The sequence below is a fragment of the Mauremys mutica genome, chromosome 6 (assembly GCF_020497125.1).
Source record: "Mauremys mutica isolate MM-2020 ecotype Southern chromosome 6, ASM2049712v1, whole genome shotgun sequence".
NCBI classification, from domain to species: Eukaryota; Metazoa; Chordata; order Testudines; family Geoemydidae; genus Mauremys; species Mauremys mutica.
The window spans coordinates 37,569,326-37,582,352 of record NC_059077.1 but is presented as its reverse complement, the minus strand read 5'-3'; the positions used below and the strand labels follow the sequence as shown (position 1 = coordinate 37,582,352).

Here is a 13,027-nt window from a genome sequence, read left to right as displayed (position 1 = left end):
ATAATTAAAATGTAAATAATACTCTATACAGCTAAATACTACCTTCAGTTTACCAGCATAAAATATTACACACAATATACAAATGTGAGAAAGTATCAGGAAGATTTTGATACTTTACCTGAATAAGATGAATTAGAGTGGTTAGAATGGCACATCTCAGCATATTGTGCTCCTCGCTTTGTTTCCAAAGCAGGGGTAAATACTGAACCAAACATCCTACATATGGCCGTATCTACAGTCAAGAAATCAAAATGACAATACTTTTAATAGAGTAAAATATTTTACTTAACCATGAAACTATACAAAAGCTATTAAATCTCCAAAAATTTCACACATTATCTTTGAGCCAAAATTGCACGAGCTATGTTCAGTTGGTTTTGTCACAATATTAAATATATTTTTGTTTTGAACTTGCTCCTTTTTTTCATTAAAAAAAAAAAAACCCTAACATTTCTTACCAAGAGATTTAAATAGTCCATAATTATGTAGTGGTTACACAGAACATGTTATTCATAGCAGACATTATGAAAATGTGAGTAAAAGCTTAGTTATGTATGAAAAGATGAAACTGATGATGTTTTCATATTGAAGTGGTTTCGTCTAAAGAATGGATTAGAACAGCCTATATAATTGAATTGTGTGGGAAGAAAGAGTCCAAGAAAACCCAAGTTCAGTAAAAGGAAAGGGGAGGTTACTCATCTTGTGCAGTACTGGACTTCTTCAAGATGTGTCCACTTGTAGGTGCTCCACTTCAGGTGTGCATGTGCTCTGTGCCTTTGACTGAAGATTTTTGTTAACAGTGCCCACTCGACCTGTGTATGTCCCCTACATATATGCTCATGCCACATACTGAGGCTATATAAGGCTGTGTGTACGAACCACCCTCAGTTCCTTCTCTACTGCAAAGTCCCACAGAGGAAACTTCAGAAGCAGAGGAGGAGGAGGGCAGGTAATGGAGCACCCACAGGAACATGCATCTCAAAAAATTCCAGTTACTATACAAGGTGAGTAACCTCTCCTTCTTTGAGTAGAGTCCCTCTGTATGCCCCACTTCAGGCAACTCCTTAGCAGTAACCCCCTTAAGTAAGCAAGAGTTTCGGAACAGAGTCCAGCACTAAAGAGAGAACTATGTTGCTTACAGCAGCATCCAATCTAGCAGTGTGAACTACACCATAATAGCTGGAAAAAGTATGCACCAAAGTACAGGATGCAGCTTTGCAGTTTTCAGCAACTGGAACATCCTTGAGGAGGGCTACAGACATAGATTCTGATCTAGTAGAATGTGCAGTCACTCAGAGGGGAGATGGCATATGAGCAAAATTATAACAGGTAATAATACATCCAAAGATCAATCAAAGTCTCTGCATGGAGACAGTGAATCCACTAGACCGAGCCACAACAGAAACAAAAAGTCTAGGGGATTTCCTGAATGATCTGGTTCTGTCCAAGTAAAAGGCCGATGCCCTCTTAACACCCAGTGCATGGAAAGTAGCTTCTTGCATAGACTGATGTGGCTTAAGAAAGAAAACTGAAAGGTGAATAGTATGGTTAATATGAAACACAGAAGAAACCTTAGGTAAAAGTTTTGGATGGGGTTGTAAAGATGCCATTTTTCTTGAAGAACACATTAAGGGTCTGTCATTAGAGCCCCAATCTCCCCAACCCTTCATGCAGAAGTGAAGGAAACCAAAAAGGCTGCCTTCAGACAACTGTAACAGAGAGCACATAGCTAGTGGCTCAAAAGGCTGTTTCATGAGATGGTTAAGAACAAGGTGAGATCCCAAAGCAGATTAGCATCTCTAATCTGCAGAAAAAGGTTCATAAAACCTTTCAGGAATCTCACTATAGTCAGCTGTGTGAAAACTGACAAACCTGGCAAGTGGAAAGCTGTTATTGATGCTGAGTGAATCTTGATGGATTACCTATTGGAATTGAACATAAGACTGGAAAGAGATGGCTGGACAGGCAAAAGATGATGGCAGTTACACCAAAGACAATATCGTCTCTATTTCTGAAGGTAAGTGTGTCTTATTGTTTCCCTCCTGCTATTTAATGGCACATGTTGTACTCCCAATGAACAGGATGCTTCTAACTAGTCCCAAAAAACATTGAGGAGCCATGTTTGGAGTTACAGAACATTCAGATCGGGGTCATGTGTTCAACCCGCATTCTGAGACAACAGCTGAGAACTAATCAAAAGCTGCCATGCATGGTGAGCAGTGAGTCCGATGAGGTAAGAAAACCAAAATTGTCTTGGATGAGTGGGTGCAGTCAAAATGACCCTGGCTCAGTCCTTCTCAATCTTGTTGAGACCCTTTAAGAGCACTGGAGTTGGTGATATGCATAAAAAGACCCTTTCCCCATGTAAAGAGAAAGGTGTTTCCGAGAGTCTCGGGATCGAGTCCTTCTCTGGAACAGAATTTTCTGCATTGGTTGGTTGCAGTGGCAAAAAAATTGACCTCTGGAAACTCCCAAGATAGGATTATTTTGTTTGAGGACTTGAGAGTCCAATTTCTATTTGTAATTTAGGGGAAAATGTCTGCGGAGGTTGTCTGCCATGGAATTTTGTATACTCGGGAAGTAAGAAGCCAAAATGACTATCTGGTTGGCCAGCCATCAATTCCAGAGCTTTATTACTTCAGAGCAGAGAGAGGAGGAATGTGCTCCTCCCTGATGATTGATATGATATATATACAAGCTATGTTGTCCGTTATGATCTTGATTGACTTGTTTTTGATTAAGGGTAAAAATAGGAAGCAGGCATTTCTGACTGCCCTTAACTCCAGAAGAGTGATGTGCAAGCATTGTTTTTGTTGTGACCATTTGCCTTGGGCTGTGTGAGGACCTAAATGTGCTCCCCATTCCAAGAGGGAAGTGTCTAATGTTATCATGACCATAACGGGAGTCTGTCTGAATGAGATTCCTGCACAAACTTTGGAAGGATCATTCCATCAGGTGAGTGACTGTAGGACACCACTGGGTACCGACACTTGCTTGTTCAGACCTGTTTGTTGGGTACATAAACTATCCAGAGTTACTTCTGGCGTCATCGAAGACGGAACCGGGCATTTTGTGTTAAGAAAACATAAGGTACCATATTTCCCAGAAATTGCATATTTCCCAGAAGTTGCTGGAACTTGAGGACTGAGCTGCATTCTTCGGATAAGGTTCTTTAGAGTGAGGAACTTGTTGGGAGGGAGATAACCCTGCCCATCATCAAATCCAGAAACACTTCTATAAAAAGTATTTATTGTGTAGAGGTCAAGACCAATTTCTTAAGATTTATTTGTAGACCTAAACAGGGGAATACTGAAGTTGTTTAACTGCTAACAGAACCTCCTGACAAGATCAGCCCTCAAGAAGCCAGTCATCAAGGTAGGGAAAGACTGTTATTCCTAGATGATAGAGGTTGGCACCTATAACCGCCATGTTTTTTGAGAGCAGAAGAAAGGCTGAAGGTTAGGATCCAGTACTGGTAGTGATTGTGATCAAATGTGAAATTCAGAAATCTTTTCTGAGAGAGATGAATTGCTACATGGACGTAGGGATCTTTGAGGTCACGAATTACAAATCAGCTAGGGACACCATCTCGAATTTCAGAGCTCTGACATGCTCGTTCAGTTGTCTGAGATCTTGTATTGGCATCCAACCCCTTTTTTCTTAAGTATTAAAAAATACCTTGTACAAATTTTTTTTCCTGTGTTGAAGTGGAACTGGTTCGATGGCTGTGAGACTTAGGAGCAATGTAAACTTCAGTCTCAGCAACACATTGTGATCGGGGTCCCTGAAGAGGGATGGGGGGGAGGGGGCAGAAGGAAGGAAGGTAAAATGATTTGTGTAACCAGATGTAATGGCCTCCAAAACCCATTTGTCCAACATTATAGCCTCCCATGCCTGTTGGAATAAAGAGAGGTCCTTGTTATATGGTGTAGCTTTTAGAATATGCTGCTTCCACCTTTCATTAACTGTGTCCACAACCAAAGAACTTGTGCCAGATGTGAAAACAGAAACACAAACCCTGCCCAGGATGTTGCATTTTTTTTTAAATCAAGCATGCTTGCATTTAGGGGGTGCCTTTGCTGGAGTTTGCCAGATGGTCTTAGCTGGCTCAAGAAGAGCTTAGTTCATCAGCAATACCACCTGTGCTGAAGAAGTATGCAATATGCCCAGGAGCCGGTGATGGGAATCCTGGACTTCTTCCAGCAGAATCTGAAGCAGGTCTACAGCTCGCTCCATCAGGTCCTGGAACTCCCCAAAGTCATCAGATAATGATCGCAGTGGTGGTTTTACTGCCTTATCAGGTGATAAAGGAGAGATATTTTAAGAGGGGTTACCTCCTAGTCTGCCCTCACCTCTTGCTCCTCAAAGGTCTCCTCTGCTGATTCAGACTGAAGGAGAGGATGGATGAATGGATTGTACCAAGGAATGAGATCTTCTGTGTTCCTTATGAGATTGAATGAGGGCCCCTCGAAACTGCTGGCTGTAAATAGCCAGGGGTCCCAATAAGGCCAATGAGGGCCATAAGGCATAGGGAGAGGGGAGAAGTATCCATCACTGATCATCCCAAGTATAAGATGCAGATGTCTTGTATCCTTTCTTTCTTGCATCTGCAGAGGGGAATAATGACTCCTAGAGTAAACTGGAGAGCCTTGAACTGAAAGCTCTGAGTCTGAATGTTCCTCCACAGATTGTACAGGAACTGACAACCTTTTTTTTCCTGAATAGTGGAATAGTTTCACTACGAAATGTATGGTCTGTGACCTAACAGATCTCACTACTGAGAGGTGTCCACAGGTCCCAAGGAGGAGAGACTCAGGCTCATTCAGTACCATGAGGTCTTTAGGATACCACAACTCCTACAGTACTGGAAGCTTGTTACCAATCTCTCTGAGGTGCTGGTGCTGGTACTGAGGGTACCACAGATTCCAGTGAGGCTGCTCTCTTACTATCATGGGCCCTGACGGTGGCAGTAGTGCTCTTCAGTACCGTGCCTATTAGCGCTGAGGTATGGAACTTAGATGAAGTCTCAGAGTACTTCATGTTACCCAAAGTACTCAGAGCCTCAATAGCACTCCTCTCAGGGCCTGAGGTCTCCTATGATCAAACCTTTTTTGAGGGAACTCTTCGTTCTGCTTCTCTTATGCCCCTCCTTAGTCTCTGAGTGGGAAGCTCTCAGTACTGGTGCCACAGTTATAGTTACCTCACTCAGAGTGTGTTGTAGACCATGGTCTTGACACTGCTTTCATCTTGGAAGCTCAATATAGATGGAGCATTAAAAGAAGCAGAGGGCCCCTGACGTGGGAGTTTTCTGTATCAGGGTCCAAAGCCAGTCTTAAGGCTTGCTCCATCACTAATAGTCTATATTTAATTTCCTTGTTTTTACGGTATCTCCCCTTAAAAGAAGTGCAAATCTTGCACTTGCTGGGAATATGCAACTCTCGCAAGCAATGTATACACTGAGAATGCCTATCAATGATGGGAATGCTTCTCAACAGAAAAGGCATCTTTTAAAATCTGGAGAGCCCAGCCTCCCAGATCCCCCTCCCTCAAAATTGTAGGCCCTTCAGTAAGAGAAAAACAATTTGGGGGGAGGGGGGAAGGAGTAGAAAACAGGAACAACAGTTCCAACAGCTATAGGTACTAAGCATTCTATAAACTGCTAAAGAACTAACACTATATACTATTCTAACTCTAAAGAGAAAACAAGTACACGCTGAGCTTCACCTCTCGTTGAAGGGGGTTGAAAAGGAACTGAGGCCAGTAGGGCTGTGCCCTATGTAGCCTTGGTATGGGACACAAGGATGTGTAAGGCACAGGCACAGGTCAAACGGGCACTGCTACCAAAAATCTTTGATCAAAGGCACAGAGTGCATGCTTACTTGAAGTAGAGCACCCATTACTCAAAGAAGGAATAAACTTCTTAGCAGAATATCATATTATATGAAAAGTTTCAGTCAGAGCAAGTATTTATAGCAGAATTATAAACTGGAAATCTGAGTTCATAACATTAAATCCAACACCACCAACACAACTGTGAAACTAATGCAACTATAATACAGCATGTTGTATTTAACACCAATTCAAATAGTTGAAACATGACAATTACAGTTTTATTGCACATCCTTATTGCACATTGTAGAAGTTCTTCCTTGCATGAGTTCTATGACATCATAGTAGAACAAATCAAAAGGTATTTTAACAAATTGTACAATAAAAACTACCAGATGTGTAATTCTTAACACCTTGTGCATGTTGTACAATTATCTTTCTTTATAAATTTCCAGCTTTCCAATTCATTTTGTTAGCTACCTATATAGAGTATCATAAATTAACCACTTCTGCGTATTAGTTTTTAATGCTGAAAGGATAACTTCCTATAAAGCAATCATTTCACATAACTTGTTTTTTCTTTACCATGGTATGTTCAACACAAAGTATGGACAAAAACTTGGTAAATTTTGCCTGATTTATTACATAGTCTGTATGCTTCTTATTCCTATTTTAATAATCTCATACAGAATTAAATTTAAAGCTAGGATACACTAAATCATCAGCTTAATTAAGCATAGTATACTATTTCAGCCAGAAATGACAAGAAAAATATTGCCTGCCAGCAATTTCCAGTTCATGGAGCCAATCATCAATCAACACAGCTGGCTAGCGTAAATTGGGAGAGATTAAGGACTGTGCTAGGTGGTTGCATTTCCCCAAAACTAATTCCAGGGATGAAGGAGTTCAAGTGAGAGGATATATATGTGCCTCAAACACTCACGTAATCCAGAGCAGCATCAGTATTAGAGCCAAAGTAGATCTCAGGTGAACTTCATCTCTTATCCAGACACTCTCACAATTTATATAACCTTATCATCTGCATTACAGTAGCACCCAGAATGTGCTATGTGTTTTCCACATGTAGAGTAAGATACAAACCTCACTTTGAAGAGTTCACAATCCAAGATGATGAGCAACACATACAAAAGTGTGCCAGAGATATAAAACAATCACTTTAAAACTATTTTAAATTAAGTATAATTTATCTTCAACCGCCCCCATCTAGCCACTATCAGCCTTAATGCTCCTATCACTATATCAAGACCTCCATCACTGGGTAAAGGAAAAACAGGAATCAACAGAGCTCTTTCCACGGAGAGAAAAGGAGAACCCACTAGGACAAACTGTTGTGGAGGGAGAAGAAACAATTATGAAAGGAGTGAGGAACCACTACCAGGCTCTCTGTTCATACAGGGGATAAACAGAAAAGTTGCATTTGTCTCAGAGATTCACAAAGAAAGCTGCTGCTTCGAGGACCGCTTACAGGTCAGAGGAATTGCTACCACCTCTACCTTGCCTTACCTTTTTCTACCCCACTTGAGGTGAGTACCCCACAAAACTTAACAGATGACTGCAGACAACAATCAAATTTTATTTCCTCAGGAACATCTTGAATTTCCTAAATTTAAACTGAAAATATACTTCCATACTAAGGAAAGGAAGTAGTAAAAAGTGAGGTCAACAATTTTAACCTTATAACCTTGTAGTTGAGGATGGTGACTTTAAAACAATGCAGGAAACTGAGCTCCATGTCCTTGAACTGCTATAAACTAAACTGCCTAGACACTACAGTAATGGGCAACTCAAAAAACATATCTTGTAATTAGTTACAACAAAATATATTAAAAATCAGAAGTGAGAGAAGGTGATTAGAGCTGAAAGTCTAAGACAAAAAAGGGAATTATAAAAATTAAATTAAATTTTCCACATGTAGGGAACAGGAAAAAAGATACAGAAAATTGAGTGGGAGGAGACCAGGCAGAGCAAGTATGTTGGGCAAAAAAATGTGAACAGGGGAAGTAGAAGCAGAGCTGTGTAGATTACTGAAATAAAACAAACACTGCAGGGTAATTAGTTCCATCATTTTGATATAATGTAATAGCAATAAATAGAAAAAAAAATCTTCTTTGCTCTCATCAATAGACAAGTATACTAGGCTTCAAATTTCATATTATAGTCTGTAACGGTTACCTGTATATTGACTCTTTCAATCACACAAGAAAGAACATGAAGAACATGCATCTTTGTGTCACATTCTGTGACTTCTTGAAGTAGCTGAAAGAGTAGAGTGAACATGGATTCCAGATACTACAATAAAAAGAAATTAGTAAAACTATGGATTAGTTAGATTATCGAGAATAAAAATAGAAATCTAAAACAGCAATTTTCTTATCTGCCTACAGCACTGGCCTGAAGTTTCTCATGGAATTTTAGTGTGTTGGAAGTTCTGCAACATGTTGGTCTTGCATTTTGAAAAATAGTCTAATACATTTTGATCACTCATCATCCAAAATTGAATTTTACAAAGTTTCAGAATCTAACATGTACTAGTCTTGCATAAGTGGTCAACAATATAAATTACAAGATGATACTTTTTATAGTTCATCAAATATATCACAGCAAAATAATCTTAATTGAAACAGACCACAATCTACTCATTATTTACTTTGCCAACACTTGCTCACAAAGATAAACATTGGGGAAATTCTGCTACATTCCTAATACACTGCATTACACCAAACAATCATAGGCAAAAGGGTAGTTTAGGAAGCAGCGTGTGCAGAAAGGAGCTCGGAGGGGAAATCAGGTATATGTGGAAGAGGAAGTTTAGTAAAGACTGGCACTGGGAATAATGTTTAGTCTGTGATGTGTGGTACCTGTGGTAATGACAAGGTGTGTATCTGTGGATGGAAGTGTGGAGAATATATGTATTGTCAGGAGGGTTTACCTTGCTTCTGTGTCAGGTAAGGTATGTGTGTGGCAGCGTTAACTGTTGCACAATAAAGTCTCTGTGCAACAACAGAATAGTTTTTTTCTTGTTATTGAAGTTAAATAAATACAGCAACTATTGAACAGTTTATTTTGAAATGGAACTGGAATTGTTTCTTTCCTCTACCCACACAAGCACTCACACAAATGACCTTACCGGTAAAAACTGCTCAGTTCTAAACTCAAAGTCATCTACAGGTGAACAAAAGTTAAAGAAAAACTGAAGATTGAACAACATTATTACAATATCTTTGACTCAATCTGATATTCAACTGTTAGCGAGGCTACACAATTACTATTAGAAATGTGAATTATTAATGATCAAAAATCATTAATTTCCAGTAGCTTTGAAGAAATAATAAAATAGAAAATTGTAGTTAATAAAAAGGATATTTAACTTCAGTGTTGTAGCTGTCTCAATGCGGACCTGAAAGACAAAAATCAGGAAATATTATGCTATTACCCTTATTAAATATTACTTTGATTATCTCACAGAAGTTAGTGTAATATTTTCAGATCTGAAATTGTTAAGCTTTCACATATACTCTACATGTTTCCAGGGATAAAATTAAATTAATTTAACACTGGCATATTTCTGTATTTTCCCAGGGTTTTTAGCTGTATATTGTTTATTAGGAGCAGTTTTTGCTTAAATTAGAATTTTTCAGGATTTAAAAAACTACTACAAATTGCCAAGAATCACACCACCTGCAGGACCTACTCAGCAGTCCCTACTCAGGCAAAACACTCAGTTAAGTCAAGTAAAGACTGCAGAAGTGGGCCATATGGCTGTGATGAGAATTCTTGAGACAGAGGGGATCACCTGTTTCTGGGACGGTTCTCATGGACTACCACCAACAAACAAACTACAGGCCCACGAACAGGGACGGCTTTAGGCCGATTCCCCCGAATCGGGCCCTGCACCCACGCCTAACTTAGGTACCTTTTTAATTTTTACTCACCTGGCGGCGGTCCAGGTCTTCGGCAGCACTTTGGTGGCGGGTCCTTCAGTCGCTCCGGGCATTTCGGCGGCGGGTCCCTCAGTGCTGCAGAAGACCCGGAGCGAGTGAAGGAACCGGCACCGAAGACCCGGACCGCCGCCGGGTATTCAAATCGGGCCCCGCACTTCCTAAAGCCGGCCCTGCCCACGAACACCCTATTTCCAAGAATTCAGACAAATTATGAGAAGTAGCAGTCAAGGAAGCATTAACTGCAACCAAGGCCACATCCAGTGACACTTAGCTCTGCCCCATCTAGATGGTAAGAGATAACCATCTCTCAGGAGAGGGTTCCATGCTCCAAGTGAGAAAGGAAGAACAACCTGGGGTCACAAACCAGAAGTACATCTCCAGGAACAGCAGTGCAGTTGGATGTAGTTCCGGCACTGACGTTACTGGTGCCAGTACCTATGATACCAGTTTTGATGCCAAGAGGAGGTGTAAAAGTGGCTCCTCGAAAGTGTACCTCTGTATCAGAAATGGCTTATTGATCATTCCAGAATCAGTAGCAAGGAGTATCTCAGCACTGATGTTGGTATTACTGACACAGATTCTCAAGCCTTCTTCATCAATAGTGGCTTGCTACCATCCCACAACATTATACAGGATTTAGAGGGTTTATCTCTGGCCCTCGACTCCTTGTGGAATGATCATGTTGACCTGTTATAAACTGTGTTTTCTCGCAGTGTGGGAGCATCATTCAGCATCCAAAGAGGACAGCACTGGGAACCTCTGCTTGGGAGATGGTGCCGAGGTTGATGTGGTCACAGCACTGGGGATCCTGGCAACAGTGCCAATGGTCTTGGCACTCTTAGTTTTCTGCTCCTCGTTGGAGACGAGGCAGGGTGCCTAGCAGCTAGGGCACTTGTCAAGATAATCTCCTTGGCCCCAGTTTGAAGGACAACTCCTCTCCAGAATCAGATGTGATCTCCCAGGACTGCACGAAGAGGTTTAATTTGACTCTTGTTTCTCAAAATTTTTGGGTCCAGAATGAGGAGCAGCAGCAGATGGAACACCTATCAGGAATATATTCCTCCTTGAGGCAAAAGAGGCATCTGCTGTGTCCATCGATTAAGGGCATTAGATCATCGCAGGGAGGACACGGTTTAAATGCAGTGGGTTTAGAGTCTACTATTAGCAATGGTTGGCATGAAGTGTCCACACCTACAAATGAGGGTATGCAGGGGATGGGATGTCAGTGAATTTACCATAAATTTACAATGGCCTAATTGAGCCAAATTTGGCCCTCAGTTAAAATATATTCAACAGTGATAATTCATGATAAATATTGTAACAATTTAATAACTTCAGTTTGCATAGAGGTTTTAAAGTATTGACAAATTGCAGATGATGTGTATGCACCTTCTCTTCAAATATGTTCTAATGAAGTCAATTAAAAATATATGCTTCATTCACTATAGCATTCATGATACATGCTGGGAGAAGTGACCTTTGCAAATGATAGTATGAAATCATTTGAAATCTTAACTATTGCATTTCCTGGCTTGAAAGCTTTGCACCATTAATTTTCTATTAACAGAGTTCTGACTTATTTCCTAGTTTTTAATAAAAAAAATTAAACATTTTATTTACCTAGAACACCAAAACTGAAACAAGATTTTCATTCATCTTAGCTACCAATCTCACAGAGTCTTGGCTACATTTGTACCCAGGAGCCAGAAGTCACCATTTTTATGTATATGATCTAAAATTCCACATACTAGTGTGGAAACAACAACAACCCTTTTCTTTTTTTAAAACCAACCTGAGAGCCTAATTCTGAGTCCAGTCCACATCAGACTGTCAATGAAAGAAAATTGTTTATAGTAACTGTTGTTCTTCAAGAATGTTGCTTCTCTATATCCATACTCCTGAGGTTAAGGTGTTTGTACTGCAAGCCACTGGAATCTTCTGATGAGCAGAGTCTATTGGGGCATTTCCCTTCTAGTCAGCTCCCGCTCATGGAGGGCTCTGAGGGTATAAAAAAGCAAGTGGTCCCTTATGCCCTTAAGTTCCTTCTACTAACTCAGGGATTCTCCTAAGGCTCTGGAGAAGTGAGGAAGGTGAGCAAAGAGTGTGAATATGCTAACTCAAGATTCTGGAATAACAAGAGTTAATGTGACGTAACTTCTCTTTCTCTACATAGTGAGGCTTGTGGGAAGTTAGCAAGCACCACGCCCAGTAAAGTGAGGCAATGCATTTTAAGCAAAGGACTGGAGAACTGCCAAAATGAGCATCAGCTCTGGATGGCAGGTCAAGAGTATTAGAAATGACTGATTTCACTCTCTCAGATCAGACCTCAGGTGAGAGATAAAATTAAAGCCCATATACAGCTTCAAAAGCAACTTTGCAAAATTCTATGACAAAGACAGTGCAAAGGCATCCTTTTAGATACTGCATCTGAACTGAATTGACTACACTTTGATATCTCCTGGCAGTGGTGCGAATGATGAAATACAAACAGGTTAGTGGTCTGAAAGAGATGGAAATTGAACACGACACTAGACTGGAAAATGGGATGATGATATGAGTATACAGAGGCCAAAGTAATTAATTATTCACAGTTGAATAATTTCTTCTTGACAGTTATCTAGAATGACTAGCAAATGAGACATAATGTAAAGTGAGGCTGTTTAAGGCCACCACTATTATAAGCATCCATTCTAAAATATCTACTTGAGATGAAACCAAACCTTCCCCAAATATTTTGGCAATAAATGTAATCCACCTTCCGTAGAACAATACTTTTCTTAAGCAACTATTTTTGTCTATCCTCAGAAGTTGTGCACAGTGGTTTCACTGCACCCTGCGCTACAAAGCAAAAAAATATTTCTCTAACCAGAGAAATTCCCAATTAATCTACAATATGCTGATCAGATGCATACATAGCACATATCAGATATGGTAAAAGGGGACATATTCATTAAAATGAAGAATTAGAGTATTTAACAGAGGAATGTAGTGATGAAAGCAATGGATACATATTAAATACACATAACATACAAGTGATAGACCTACTCAATTCAATTCTGTTAGTATGAATCCTGCAAGGTAGAAGCCAAACTCAAACAGCTTAATGGGACTAAATCAGGGGGCCCAGATAATCTTCATCCAAGAATATTAAAGGAACTAGCACATGAAATTGCAAGCCCATTAGCAAGAATTTTTAATGAATCTATAAACTCAGGGGTTGTACCGTATGACTGAAG

The 13,027-nt window shown here is 40.0% G+C and overlaps 1 protein-coding gene across 3 annotated transcripts in view; it reads right to left on the bottom strand.

The window, feature by feature from the left end:
- Positions 1-13,027, bottom strand: part of IPO11 (importin 11) — a 233,387-nt gene that overhangs the window by 148,419 nt on the left and 71,941 nt on the right. For all 3 annotated transcript variants that reach the window (XM_045020850.1, XM_045020851.1, XM_045020849.1), the window contains exons 18-21: positions 9,214-9,247; positions 8,978-9,018; positions 8,023-8,139; positions 119-232 (exon numbers count right to left, since the gene is read on the bottom strand). In XM_045020850.1, the coding sequence (XP_044876785.1) occupies positions 119-232; positions 8,023-8,139; positions 8,978-9,018; positions 9,214-9,247 (306 nt within the window). The remainder of the gene's footprint in view (positions 1-118; positions 233-8,022; positions 8,140-8,977; positions 9,019-9,213; positions 9,248-13,027) is intronic.